The 15,590-nt window shown below is 43.4% G+C and overlaps 1 protein-coding gene across 2 annotated transcripts in view; it reads right to left on the bottom strand.

Moving 5' to 3' along the window:
- Window positions 1–277: 277 nt before the first annotated feature.
- Window positions 278–15,590, bottom strand: part of LOC126162387 (probable enoyl-CoA hydratase, mitochondrial) — a 55,283-nt gene continuing 39,970 nt past the window's right edge. For both annotated transcript variants that reach the window (XM_049918863.1, XM_049918861.1), the window contains exons 6-8: window positions 5,493–5,560; window positions 4,235–4,313; window positions 278–412 (exon numbers count right to left, since the gene is read on the bottom strand). In XM_049918863.1, coding sequence (XP_049774820.1) covers window positions 4,248–4,313; window positions 5,493–5,560 — 134 coding nt within the window. In that variant the 3' untranslated portion in view covers window positions 278–412; window positions 4,235–4,247. The remainder of the gene's footprint in view (window positions 413–4,234; window positions 4,314–5,492; window positions 5,561–15,590) is intronic.

Raw genomic sequence — 15,590 nt, 5'->3', positions numbered from 1 at the left:
AAATCACAAAAAGCTGTGCACTATTTAAAGAGTTTTAAAGAGAACAATAAATTAAATTCAACAATTAAAAGGTAAAATTTCTATAACTGTGGAGAAAGAATAAGAAATATCAAGAACTAAGACAGAGTACACAACCGATACCTATTTTCTGTGAACCATGTTCTTCAATGTTAAAAATCATAATCCAAATTATTTCTGAAAATTAAGGAATGAGTATAACATAAGAAAAATGAATTAAATTCATGTCTGAAGGTACATATTTGAATTATAAAAGACATAATGGCGAAAGGATTTTATTTCATAACTGACAGTTGATTAATCAATTACAAAAGTATAAAAAATATATTTCTTGCATAAAGTTCCTCATAACCATTCTCAACAGTCTTCAGCAGTCAGGTGACATCAAAAAGCTCTGAAACAATACAAAAAAGGTTATTTTAATTAAATGAAGAACATAAAAATGTGATGGAGTAGTGAAATGTACAAGAACGCAGTAACGAAACAGAGGGCAAGGGCTAGAACAGGAAGGGAAAATGAGGGAGGAATAGAAATAAGGCACACCACAGGAAGGCTGTCATCGTGCAGGCAGATCGTGGCAATTAATGGAGAAGTATATAATAGTGTAGGAGCACAGAGAATAGTATGCATGAAAATCTATAGATGCATATGACTATAAACTGAAACAAAAGGAGATAGGAGGTGGTAGGAAGTAGGGCAGGATGAAACAGTCTGTCAAGGAGATTGATGATAGGTGGAAACAGGGCCTGAGATTGGTGTGGAGATAAGTGAACAAGGGAGGACTGAAGGATAGCTAGTGTTGCAGAGAGGTTACAAAGGCCATAGGTCATCTATGTCAACCACACTATGCTTTGAACCATTTTGTTTCACTGGGTGGACAATCTCAGTTGGACAGCTGTTTAACAATGACCACTAACATGGATGCACTAACATGGATGCACTAACATGGATGCACTAACATGGATGCACTAACATGGATGCACTAACATGGATGCACTAACATGGATGCACTAACATGGATGCACAGGTGGCAGGTATTATGTTATTTGTCTGCTTTCATTGGTATCTTTTCTTCCGATTGGATATGATCTACCAGTGACATGATCTAAACAACATGTGGCAACTGTGGGCATGAAACAGGATTTGGACCCAGACCTTTCAAACAGACATGACCCAGAGGCAAGATGACAGGCAAAACAATTTTGCTGATTGGTTACATGGTACAATACCACTTTGTGAGAGGTGGGATGACCTCTGAGGAAGGTATTCCACATTTCGGTGCACAATGAGAGAGAATTCACTCTGGCAATGGATGAGGTTCAGTTATTTAAACCCGAGTGCTACTGGGTAATGCAACAGACAACTCTTGACTACTGGTTAGTAAGTGTGGTGCTCACGATACAACTTTGAAAGGATATGGTATCAGAGATCTGGTTGGTTGGTTGGTTGGCTTAAGGCTTAAAGGGACTGAACTATGAGGTTTTCAGTCCCTCCTACCTGGAACAGGCAAGTCATTGAAACTGTACATCAAAGAAGGCCCTAGTGTGCAAAGCCAAAGGAAAGAACATGCCAGGGTCTGCTGAAGGTCAACATCGCCTAAAGAAAAGAACAAGAAAGAAGAAAAGGGGGAAAGGAAGAAAGGTGGGTGAGGTGCCCCATCCAGAGGGCAGCTGGAGGCCCTCAAAGGCAGACAATGTGATGGGGGACACACCCCCACCACTTACCAGAAGTGCCCCACCCAACGATACACAGTAAAGACTAGTGACATGGACACTGCGGCAACATGGACAGGGTGAGAGAAGTGCAGGAAAACAGAGGCGTAACACCAAATCAGATGAGTAAACGAACAGGCGGGATGAGGGCTGGGGCAAGCTTCCAAAGCCCAGACAGCCATTGCCTAGTCTGGACAGAGGAGGCAACAGGGCATCCTGCCAATGTCTAAATGGGCAGACAAGGCAGAGGCGCTCTCCCTTTGAGAGTGAGATAAAAATCCCCTTCACAAATAAACTGTAAAACCAGATCAGTTACTGAGGCATCATCTGCTAACACCAGGGGTACAGAGTCACAAAGAGTAAGAGTCCACTGTAGGGCCAGTATGTTAGGACATTTCACCAAAATGTGGAACAAACAAGCAGCACAATGACCGTGGGGCAGATCCTTGCGAAACACCTGCATGGAAGACCTCCACAAATTCATGGCCCCCCTTTATCACCTGTAGTTTGTTCTGCAACGACAGAGTATACCATTCTGTATTCCACATACTTAGAACTTGACAGCATAATATCAATTGAATACCAGTGGCAAAACACCAATCTCAAAAGGCAACTTGCCAGTATCCAATTTTGCCAGCCTATCAGTGAGTTCATCCCCAGGATCCCAACATGACCAACAGTCCAGACAAAGACCACCGAGTGCTGACATTGTTTGAGAGTGAAAAGGCAATCCTGGACAGTCAGGATCAAGGGATAGGAAGGGCAACATTGGTCAGGAGCTTGTAAACTGTTCAATGAGTCGCTACACGTTAGAAAGGACTCAACAGAGCAGGAAAAGATATGCTGAAGAATTTGAGAGATGGTTAGTAACTTCACAGTGAAACCATTGCAGCCATCCGGCAAGGAGCAGAATTCATTACATACTGCGTGAACATATGCATAGCCAGTGCAACCAGCAACCATCAAGCCGCACATATAGGAATGGAGGTAAATTGGCAGTGGAGGGCCTCAGGCGGAACTGAGTCTTTCAACCTTGTTATAGGTCAAGACAGAGCTGTGGACGAAGGGTGCACCAAGGAGGGGTATGTGAGCAGGCCCAGAGAAGAGGTGGTACAGCGGAAAGCTGAAGTTTTTAAAAAAGGGTCCAGCTGTGGATGGAAACTAACCCCAGACCTGGGCAGCTATTGCTGAAGGCAGATCTCTATCTGGAAAAAGGGAACAGTAGTTTGGGTGCTCTAGGGAGCAGTGGATGCATTATGTAATGCATAAAAGATCAACTGTTGTTGGCACAGAACCCTCTGTAGCGAAACATCTGCCTCCACTAGGAGGCTGATCACAGGGAAAGTCTGAAAGGTGTAAGTTGCCAGTCATACCCCACAATGATGTATTGCCTCTAGCATCTGTCACGTCGAAGGTGATGCTGAACCACATGTGAGACTCCCATAATCAAAATGGAACTGGACCATTGCTTTGTCGAGCTGTAACAGTAGAGTAGTTTGCATCCCAGTTGGTACTGCTGAGAAAGCGAAGAACACTGAAGTATGACCAACATGTTTTATTTAGTTGAAGCCATGTCAATCGAGCATCAAAGACCAGTAAAAAAAATATGGAGCAGATGCAGTGTACAGCGATGACAAATGCATAACACATGTCTTGGCAGCCAAAAAATGGAAGCCATGAGTGACAGCCTATGGTTGCGTTTGGTGTACTGCCCCCTGCAGTCTGCGTTTAGCAATGCCCATTGCGGACGAACAACAAGAAATGCAAAAATCATCAGCATACAAAGAGGAGGATACCATTGGTCCCACAGCTGCCACCAGACCACTGATAGCCACTAAAAAGAACGGGACATTCAAAACAGAACTGCACAGAGCCCCATTTCCCAGCAGAGGAGAAGTGCTATGGGAGGCTATACCTGCAAAGTGTGACAAGAAAGAAAGTTCTGGATAAAAATATGGAGTGGGCCATGGATGTCCCACTCATGCACGGATGTGGTGGTGCCATGTGCTTTGTGCAAATCAAAGGAGACTGCTACAAGGTGTTGATGCTGGGCAAAACCTTGTCTGGATAGCAGACTCCAGGTGGTCCAAATTACCTGCAGTAGAGTGGCCTCCGCAAAAACCACCCTTGGTCTAAGCCAACAGGTCCTGGCATTCAAGGATCCAGTACAGCCTTCGACTTGCCATACAGTCTAGTAACTTGCAGAGGCCAGTGGTTAAAATGATCAGATGATAGCACTCCATCTGAAGAGGCAGTTTACCCGACTTCAAAACTGGAATAATGACACTTTCACCATTGGGAAGGGAATTCCCCTTGCTTTAGAGATGGATCATAAAGGCAAGTCTATTAGGTTTGTTAGCCACTGATAAGTACTGAAGCATTTGGTTGCACACCTAGTCTGTACAATTTGGTGTGTGTTTGTTAACGGATGACACCAACAGTTTACCACTGTGTTCCACCAATACTACAATATAGATATGAAAAGAAATCTGTTAATTACACACCTTTTATATCAGCTTAGTTATTTGTGAACTTTGGAGGGCGCTTTTCAACAAAAGCTGTCATTCCTTCTTTACGGTCAGCCTGCAATGAAAGAAATACAAGTAAGTTATTTATTTCTGAATTCAGCAATCTTTTGTGCTGTTGCAGAACAACATTTATCTCTGATATATCCACACAAAACCAAAGTGTAATATAGTGAATTTAACAAGTCTCAGTATATAATTGTGAACAATGCAAATCTATTTTGGCCTGCTCCTTTTAAGTGTGTAGCTAATTAAGTTCATATTCTTCCATACAAATTAGGCAAATGTTTCACCCTCATGTAGTATCTGGTTCTTACTGTATCTCTCAATTATAGTTTCAACATATATTACAGAAAAGGGGTCCATAAGTAAAAAGCTGTCAGGAATTTCTTAACTTACCAAAAATGTAAAACAGATATTAACAGACACAGGGCTTTGATGTTTAATATTTCTGGTTAACTTCAGGAGCAGCAAAAGGAACATTTTTAGAATCTCTACTTAAGTCACTAGAGATGCGTCCTTTGCCCATCTGAGTTAAATAATTTCCATCAAGATTGTTTTAGCTACAAGTTAAAATACATGAGTATCAGTTAACATGAATGAAGCCAATCACTCTCACTTTCCAAGTATTGTGTGGTTGTTGATTAATGGTCTAACAGTCAAGTTGTTGTTTTACAATATTCTCAAAAACTGAAATTGGCTTATGCTGGCCTTGAGCCAACTAATTATCCTCCATCCACCTCCATGTGATTTCATGGGGACTGATTAAGAACACAATCTTCCACAGCAGTCCTCAAACAATTAACTCTATTGTCAATGTGCACTCCGACTTTTCCCATGTAACTTCATTTCAAACTAGTAATGCCTTTGTGAAATGTGTTGTAGCACTCTTGACAGCCACAACTGTACCTGTTAAGGTTATGAGTGACACAAAGTTGTATAATCTTTTACCTTGTGGCTCCTATTTTCCTTACCTTCACTTTCTGTAATGTTATATCTAAAAATAAAGTCCTTTAGCTTTTTTTTAATTTCAGTTTTCCTATTCCAACTTACTTCCATAGTTTATCCTTTTGACTACTATTCTTTTAAAGGACACTACAGAAGTTCGTGACATCTTTCATTCTGGAGAGCTAATCTTTAGCTCAGAACATTAGTTTCTACTTAGAGGCTGTTCTGTAGGCTGCAGCATGATAGAACATGCAGAGTATAGTTTCTGTTCAACATATTTGATACTTACAGTTGCAAATGTTGCATGGAATGTCCTTTTCTCAAAATGAAGTCCTTCCTGGAGGGTAGTTTCGTAGGCTAGAAGGAAAAGGAAACTTATTAAAGACTAATAGACTCCTTTGTGAATTACATTACGCATAATACATGACACACACACACACACACACACACACACACACACACACACACACACTCTAAAGCGTTCACACCCATTATCAAACTGACAAATAAGAGACGATGATTGAAGTAATAGCTCAAAACAGATAGTACAATGATGAAAGATAACACTCATCACTTTTACAATGCCAGCATTACTGGTATCATAATAAAATTAATTAGTCCAGACATAATCAGCTAAGTTTCTCTAATTGGCTATCTTTATTGATCTCATCATCTTTGTCATAAAACAGTCATATACACAAAACTGCTTTGAACATATATAAAAATCTGCTGGTTTCAAAGAGTTACTCAGTGATAATCATTAAGACAGGAAGAAAATGACTATCAAAACCGTATCTGCATTCTTCTATCACAATTATTCAACTTGCAATCAGCTAATGTTATGTCATAATATAATCGTGTTGGAGGAAATTACGTATGATGTAATAATTAGAGCTATGTGAAATTTGCACAAGATATAAATGCAAAATGTTTTGAAAGTGTAAAAAATGGTTACGCCAACACTACCTGGATATGGTGTGTTATGTTTTTGGTCAATTTCTAAGTAGTAATATGTGAAATTGGTATATTTCAGCATTAAACACCGAAATGTTCATTAAGAAAGTGGCAAACATACATCTGTTGCTTCAGGCCTGGAAAGGCTGTTTTCCTCTATCTGCTGCTATATTCATTACTCTTTACTTTTTGTAATTATGGAATAAGAGTTTCTAAAATATGAGTAACACTACAAATTTTTCTTTCTTTTTCTTTTCTTCTATCTATTCCCCATGGGTGATTTTAACGCCAGGATTGGAAATCGAACAGAAGGGTATGAAAAGGTTATGGGTAAATTTGGAGAGGATATGGAGGCCAACAGAAACAGGAAACAACTCTTGGATTTCTGTGCCAGTATGGGCTTAGTAATCACAAACTCCTTTTTTAAACATAAGAACATTCACCGGTATACTTGGTAAGGCAGTGGAACCAGATCTGTCATTGACTATATAATAACAGATCAGGAATTCAGGAAGGCTGTGAGGGACACATGTATTCAGGGGATTCTTTGATGACACTGATCATTATTTAATCTGCAGTGAAATTGGGATTGTGAGGCCGAAAGTGCAGGAGGTCAGGTCCATATGTAGGAGGATAAGAGTGGAGAAACTTCAGGATAAGGAAATCAGGCACAAGTACATAACAGAAAGGTACCAGTTAGTTGAATGTAGTCAATTACAGTCATTGGAAAAGGAATGGACAAGGTACAGGGACACAGTACTAGAAGTGGCTAAAGAATGTCTTGGAACAGTAGTGTGTAAAAGTAGGATGAAGCAAACAGCTTGGTGGAATGATACAGTCAAGGCAGCCTGTAAAAGGAAAAAGAAGGCTTATCAAAAATGGCTACATACCAGAACCCAGGTAGACAGAGAAAGTTATGTTGAAGAAAGAAACAAAGTCAAACAGATAATTGCAGCATCCAAGAAGAAATCGTGGGAAGACTTTGGAAACAGGTTGGAGACTATGGGTCAAGCTGCTGGAAAACCATTCTGGAGTGTAATTAGCAGTCTTCGAAAGGGAGGTAAGAAGGAAATGACAAGTATTTTGGACAGGTCAGGAAAACTGCTGGTGAATCCTGTGGATGCCTTGGGCAGATGGAGGCAATATTTTGAAGAGTTGCTCAATGTAGGTCAAAATGCAATCAGTAATGTTTCAGATTTCGAGGTAGAATGGGATAGGAATGATGATGGAAATAGGATCACATTTGACGAAGTGGAAAAAATGGTCAATAGATTGCAGTGCAATAAAGCGGCTGAGGTGGATGAAATTAAGTCGGAACTCATCAAATACAGTGGAATGTCAGGTCTTTAATGGCTACACAGGATAATTGAAATGGCCTGGGAGTCGGGACAGGTTCCATCAGACTGGACAAAAGCAGTAATCACACCAATCTTTAAACATGGAAACAGAAAAGATTGTAACAACTACAGAGGTATCTCTTTAATCAGCGTTGTGGGTAAAATCTTCTCAGGTATTGTTGAAAGGAAAGTGCGAGTATTAGTTGAGGACCAATTGGATGAAAATCAGTGTGGGTTTAGGCCTCTTAGAGGTTGTCAGGACCAGATCTTTAGCTTACGGCAAATAATGGAGAAATGTTATGAGTGGAACAGGGAATTGTATCTATGCTTTATAGATATAGGAAAGGCATATGACCGGGTTCCTAGGAGGAAGTTATTGTCTGTTCCACAAGATTATGGAATAGGAGGCAAACTTTTGCAAGCAATTAAAGGTCTTTACATGGATAGTCAGGCAGCAGTTAGAGTTGACGGTAAATTGAGTTCATGGTTCAGAATAGTTTCAGGGGTAAGACAAGGCTGCAACCTGTCTCCACTGTTGTTCATATTATTTATGGATCATATGTTGAAAACAATAGACTGGCTGGGTGAGATTAAGATATGTGAACACAAAATAAGCAGTCTTGCATATGAGGATGACTTAGTTGTGATGGCAGATTCGATTGAAAGTTTGCAAAGTAATGTTTCAGAGCTAGATCAGAAATGTAAGGACTATGGTATGAAGATTAGCATCTCCAAAATGAAAGTAATGTCAGTGGGAAAGAAATATAAACGGATTGAGTGCCAAATAGGAGGAACAAAGTTAGAACAGGTGGACGGTTTCAAGTACTTAGGATGCATATTCTCACAGGATGGCAACATAGTGAAAGAACTGGAAGCGAGGTGTAGCAAAGCTAATGCAGTGAGCGCTCAGCTACGATCTACTCTCTTCTGCAAGAAAGAAGTCAGTACCAAGACTAAGTTATCTGTGCACCATTCAATCTTTCGACCAACTTTGTTGTATGGGAGCGAAAGCTGGGTGGATTCAGGTTACTTTATCAACAAGGTTGAAGTTACGGATATGAAAGTAGCTAGGATGATTGTAGGTACTAGCAGATGGGAATGGCAGGAGGGTGTCCACAATGAGGAAATCAAAGAAAAACTGGGAATGAACTCTATAGATGTCGCTGTCAGGGCGAACAGGCTTAGATGGTGGGGTCACGTTACACGCATGGGGGAAGCAAGATTACCCAAGAGACTCATGGATTCAGCAGTAGATGGTAGGAGGAGTCGGGGCAGACCAAGGAGAAGGTACCTGGATTCGGTTAAGAATGATTTTGAAGTAATAGGTTTAACATCAGAAGAGGCACCAATGTTAGCACTGAATAGGGGATCATGGAGCAACTGTATAAAGGGGGCTATGCTCCAGACTGAACGCTGAAAGGCATAATCAGTCTTAAATGATGATGATGATGATGATGATGATCATTCCTTTGTAAAAAATTTTGTCAGATGGATATGGTATCACACACTTAATTAACTGTAACAGTGTAATGTTTTGTTAATTCATGAACATTGTTAAGTGGTTGTAGTATGCTAAAAAAAACAGGTAGGCATAAATTCAATTTGCAATGCCTATCTGAATGAAGAAAGCTTTTCCATTCCAACAAAAATTCTTTTACGTATTGCTTATGTAAAGTGAAACTCAAATGGGAGGAGGACAATTTGGAAAAACACATTAAAAGCACTAATCATTGAATTTTTCAGATCATTGGAAAACCAAACTGCTGTAATTGTGCTCATTCTTGATCATTTTAAAAAATGAAGCTGCATCAGATTTAGCCTTCTTACAGAGTAAAATTTGTGAGTGACACGTGCTAGCATTGTCAGTTTCATTACAACACTAGAAGGAATGATTTACCTATTTGTACATTTGTTGGAGGGGGGAGGGCGAGAGGGGCTTTAGAGTATCAAATTACAATTAAAAAGGAATGCTGAAGGTTGTTTTTCAACGGGTACTATAACTTTTTTTGACACATTCCAACATGAGGCACAGAAAGCATCTGCAAAAAAATGTCTGATATCTGCTGCTATGAAAAATTTACAAAAGCTATGTAAACACTTAACACAAGACCCAGCTAAAACTTTTTGGGTGCCTGTCAATATTGTGGATGCAGAGAGGTACTGCTCAACGTGTAATGTAGTTAGAAGTGACAGGAGGTGGTCAATGAAGCCAGACACTATTGAGACAACTTCAATGACTGTATTTAATAGATAAATATTTGTATATAAACCTATCATGCATGTTATATCTAAAAACAAAGATGATGTAACTTACCAAACGAAAGTGTTGGTATGTTGATAGACACACACACACACACACACACACACACACACACACACACACACAATTCAAGCTTTCGCAACCCACGGTTTCTTCATCAGGAAAGAGGGAAAGAGAAGGAAAGACGATGCAAGTTAATTTGAAAAGAATCTAACATTATGGTGTTGTGTTAAGGATAGAATCAGTTTTTTTTAATGAACAGTGAAACAGGAAATAATCAAACTGCACACACACACACACACACACACACACACACACACACACACACACACACGGGGAAGAAACCAGCAATACAAAACTTTGTGTCACAAAATTTTGTCCTGTGCGTATTTCTGGTAGTAAATGTCTGTTAAAGATTGGAAATCCGACAACACTGTAATCACATGAATGGTAACTACATCTGTGCAGTTGGTGCAGTGGATAGCATTTTGGGTTAGCATGCAGGAAGTCGAGGCTTGATTCTGGGTTGAGGTGTATTTGTTTTTATTTGCTAATTTCATTATACACCAATTCTTAAGCCACACTTATCCAACATTTACATAGCACAGTCTTTTGTAATGGTGAACATAAGAAAACCATGGTCAGACAAGTCAGAAATAGACAGTTGAAACAAATGACAGAGTAACTACAAAAACAATATCAATTTCAAAATGCTAAAGATAACTGCACAGTTAAAGAAATCAACATCTAATTACTTATACTAGATGCAGTACATCAGCTCAGCCAATGGCCTTGCTCCAGTGGTAACACCAGTTCCCGTCATATCACTGAAGTTAAGAACTGTCAAGTTTGACTAGCACTTTGATGGGTCACTGCCCAGGTCTGTCAAGTGGTGTGGGCAAGTGGGATGCACTTGGCCCTTGTGAGACCAACTGAGGAGCTACTTCACTGAGAAGTAGCGGCACCGGTCATGAAAACTGACAATGGCCAAGAGCTGTGTGCTGACCACATGTCCCTCCGTATCCGCATCCGATGATGTCTAAGGGCTGAGGATAACACAGCAGCTGGTCGGCACCTTTGGGTCTTCAAGGCGTGTTCAGATGGTGTTTTGTTCTTCTTCTTCTTCTTCTTCTTCTTCTTCTTAGTGCATCTGCTCAGATGTAACACATTAGCAACCAGTGACAATAATAATGTCAATATTAATTACTTCACGACTTTACAAAAGAATACATTGTCCTTTGAGCAGATGCTCAAAGTGACCTCCTGCAGGTCCGAAATAGTGCGACCCGCTGCATGACTAAACACTGTGTGACCCACTGGGCCATACAGCTCAATACTTTTTGCGACATTGCTGCATCCACAGACACAAGAGCAGCATGAACATGCACTATTAATTCTTCCACACGGTGGTGGAGTAAAATACACATGCTCCTTAAAGTATACCCACAGGAAGAAATCCATGGGATTTAGGTCAGGTGAATGCAGAGGCCATCAACTGGACCTCATCATTCATGCCATTTCCCTGGAAATGTTCTGTCTAAATACCGTCGCACATTAATTCCAAAGTTTAGAGATGCACGCAAATAGATTGAGAGGAACACCTTTGTGCAGTCAGCCAGTCAGGCAACAAGCAGGGACCAGAACTACTACCTCCCAATATTCTGGCCCAGATACGGACGCCAACATTAACTTGATATCCACGGTCATGGGTAACAGGCAGGTTAATGTCACACCAATGGTGGTTGGTTGGTTGGTTTGGGGGATGAAAGGGACCAGACTGCTACGGTCATCGGTCCCTTTTTCCAAAGACAAAGAACATCCACAGAGAATAAAAACGAGGAACAGAATAGACACAGACGATACAGAACAAAAGAAACGGAGACAAGGACAAGACAAAACGAACTAAAACCACACAGAGTGTGACAGTGGTTGGCCGACCATAGAAATAAAAAAGGAAAAGCCAACCACTTAGAAACACATTAAAAGATCAGTGTAAAATCATAGGCCAAAGGCCAGAATCAAAACAAAAAATAAAATAAAACAGAAACACTCAGAGGAAAGAATAAAAACTCCCTGCCCGAATAAAACTTAAAACTAAGGCAGCAATAACAGGGTCATCGGATAAAACGGCAGGGAGCGTATCAGGCAGCGCAAATGTCTGCCTGACCACAGCTAAAAGGGGGCAGGCCAACAGAATGTGGGCCACCGTCAAAGCCGCCCCGCAGCGGCATACAGGAGGGTCCTCCTGGCGCAGTAAATAACTGTGTGTTAGCCGGGAGTGGCCAATGCGGAGCCGACAAAGGACGACTGAGTCCCTGCGGTTGGCTCGCATGGAGGACCGCCACACAGTCGTCGTCTCCTTAATGGCACGGAGTTTATTGGGTGTAATCCGATCGCGCCATTCAGCGTCCCAAAGCGCAAAAACTTTTCGGCGGAGGACTGCCCGCAAATCAGCCTCTGGGAGGCCAACATCCAGAGATGGTTTATTCGTGGCCTCTTTCGCCAGGCGGTCAACATGTTCATTGCCTGGGATACCGACATGACCGGGGGTCCACACAAAGACCACAGAGCGGCCGCAACGCGCAAGAGTATGCAGGGACTCATGGATAGCCATCACCAGACGAGAACGAGGAAAACACTGGTCGAGAGCTCGTAAACCGCTCAGGGAATCGCTACAGATAACGAAGGACTCACCTGAGCAGGAGCGGATATACTCTAGGGCTCTAAAGATGGCGACTAGCTCAGCAGTGTAAACGCTGCAGCCAGCCGCCAAGGACCGTTGCTCGGAATGGTCCCCTAGAGTTAGCGCATACCCGACACGACCAGCAACCATCGAACCGTCGGTGTAAACAATTCCAGAGCCCTGATACGTGGCCAGGATGGAATAAAAGCGGCGGCGGAAGGCCTCTGGAGGGACCGAGTCCTTCGAGCCCTGTGCCAAGTCGAGCCGAAGGCAAGGGCGAGGAACACACCACGGGGGTGTACGCAGAGGCGCCCGGAAAGGAGGTGGAACAGGGAAAAACCCAAGCCCACAGAGAAGCTCCTTGACGCGTACGGCGATCGGACAACCCGACCGGGGCCGACGGTCTGGCAGATGGACGACTGACTGCGGGAACAGGACACGATAATTTGGATGCCCGGGCAAGCTTAGAACATGGGCAGCATAAGCGGCCAGCAAACGTTGGCGCCGGAACCGCAGTGGGGGTACACCTGCCTCCACTAGCACACTGTCCACAGGGCTGGTGCGGAAAGCACCAGTGGCAAGGCGTATCCCGCTGTGGAGAATTGGGTCCAGCACCCGTAACGCAGATGGGGATGCTGAGCCATAAGCCAGGCTCCCATAATCCAGACGGGGCTGGATTAACGCCTGGTAGAGCCGCAACAGGGTAGAGCGGTCGGCGCCCCAGCGGGTGTGGCTCAAGCATCTCACAGCGTTTAGATGCCGCCAACACGTCTGTTTAAGCTGCCGGATATGAGGGAGCCAAGTCAACCGGGCATCGAAAACCACCCCCAAAAACCTGTGGGTTTCCACCACAGCAAGGAGTTCGTCGCCAAGATAAAGCCGCGGCTCAGGATGGACTGTTCGGCGCCGGCAGAAATGCATAACGCGGGTCTTGGCTGCCGAAAACTGAAACCCATGCGCTACAGCCCAAGACTGCGCCGTACGGATAGCGCCCTGTAGCTGACGTTCAACAGCTGCAATGCCAGTAGAGCTGTAATAAAGGCAGAAGTCGTCAGCATACAGGGAAGCAGAGACAGAATTTCCCACGGCCGCAGCGAGCCCGTTAATGGCTATTAAAAACAGACAGACACTTAAAACAGAACCCTGTGGCACACCGTTCTCCTGGACGTGGGTGGAACTATAGGAGGCTGCGACTTGCACGCGGAAGGTACGATACGACAGGAAATTGCGGATAAAGATCGGCAGAGGGCCCCGAAGACCCCATCCATGAAGCGTAGAAAGGATGTGATGACGCCATGTCGTATCGTACGCCTTCCGCATGTCGAAAAAGACAGCGACCAGGTGCTGACGGCGGGCAAAGGCAGTACGGATGGCCGACTCCAGGCTCACCAGATTGTCGGCGGCGGAGCGGCCTTTCCGGAACCCACCCTGAGACGGAGCCAGAAGGCCCCGAGACTCCAGTACCCAATTTAAGCGCCGGCTCACCATCCGTTCGAGAAGCTTACAAAGAACGTTGGTGAGGCTAATGGGGCGGTAGCTGTCCACCTCCAGAGGGTTCTTTCCAGGTTTCAAAATGGGGATGACAATACTTTCCCGCCATTGCGATGGAAACTCACCCTCGACCCAGAGACGGTTGTAAAGGTCGAGGAGGCGTCGCTTGCAGTCCACTGAAAGGTGTTTCAGCATCTGACAGTGGATGCGATCTGGCCCGGGAGCGGTATCAGGGCAAGCGGCAAGGGCACTCTGAAATTCCCACTCACTGAATGGAGCGTTGTAGGGTTCAGAAGCGTTGGTGCGAAAAGAAAGGCTCCGACGTTCCGTCCGCTCTTTAATGGAGCGGAAGGCCTGGGGGTAATTCGCAGAAGCGGAACTCATAGCAAAGTGCTCTGCTAAGCGGTTTGCAATGACGTCGGAGTCAGTACAAACTGCTCCATTCAGTGAGAGCGCAGGGACGCTGGCAGGGGTCCGATAGCCGAAGACCCGTCGAATCTTGGCCCAGACCTGCGATGGAGTGACATAGAGTCCAATGGTGGACACATACCGCTCCCAGCACTCCTTCTTGCCTTGGCGGATAAGGAGGCGGGCCCGCGCACGCAGCTGTTTAAAGGCGATAAGGTGGTCCATGGAGGGATGTCGCTTGTGACGCTGGAGTGCCCGCCGGCGATCCTTAATCGCTTCAGCGATCTCAGGCGACCACCAAGGCACAGCCCTCCGCCGAGGGACACCAATGGTGGACATTGAGCATACTGAAGACACCCTCACGAGTGAATAGTGCTTCATTTGACCATATTACAATGTTTATGAAGTTTTTGGTGGGTTCCTGTTGGTGGAACCCTTCACAGAATTGCATCCAGAGATGGCAGTCTACAGGATCCAGCTGTTGTGTTAAAGAATTATGATAGGGGTGCAGCCCATGTCTGTGCAGCACGTCAATGACCATGCGATGTGAGTCATGCAGCTCTGTTGCTACACTATGTATATTTTGCTGGGGTTCCTGGTGTATGAGCTCCAGAATAGCTTCCACAGTAGATGGAGCATGACGAGGCCAAATAAACAATCTCTGTCACATGAAGGTGGAAGAAGAAAACTGGTCTCCTGAAGGCAAAGCTCGAGACAACAAACCACATTTTTATCTGGATGACATAAACCAGGATACCTAGGAGCATATTCACAAACAGCAACACTAACCCATTTATTGGACGCACCAAGGACCAGAACCATATCCACATATTTATCGTTTGTGTGTGCTGTACAAGAAACTATGATGTGTGTATGAATGTACATGGAGTTAGTCATGGGCACATTATTCTGCTAGCAACTAGTCACTGTCTGGTGACTAGCACATATTGTATAAACATGTGCTGAGTTACAGTGGGCTGTTCCACCTTCCGCACGTCACCACTATTACAGGTTTTGTTCTTCACAATTCATCCTGACACTGCTAATTGTGAAATGTTCACTTTCAGATTACACTTTTTCCCGCATGATAATGGACATGATGTTTCAATATTTCCATCAATAATAATAATAATAATAATAATAATAATAATAATAATAATAATAGTAGTAGCAGTAGTAGTAGTAACACGTGGAGATACAGCATCTTTTTATCAGACTCAATGTTTAAAGTCATAATTAGTGGTTCCAAGGTGA

This window comes from Schistocerca cancellata, chromosome 2 (assembly GCF_023864275.1).
Source record: "Schistocerca cancellata isolate TAMUIC-IGC-003103 chromosome 2, iqSchCanc2.1, whole genome shotgun sequence".
NCBI classification, from domain to species: domain Eukaryota; kingdom Metazoa; phylum Arthropoda; class Insecta; order Orthoptera; family Acrididae; genus Schistocerca; species Schistocerca cancellata.
This window is presented reverse-complemented; position numbering and strand designations above follow the sequence as displayed.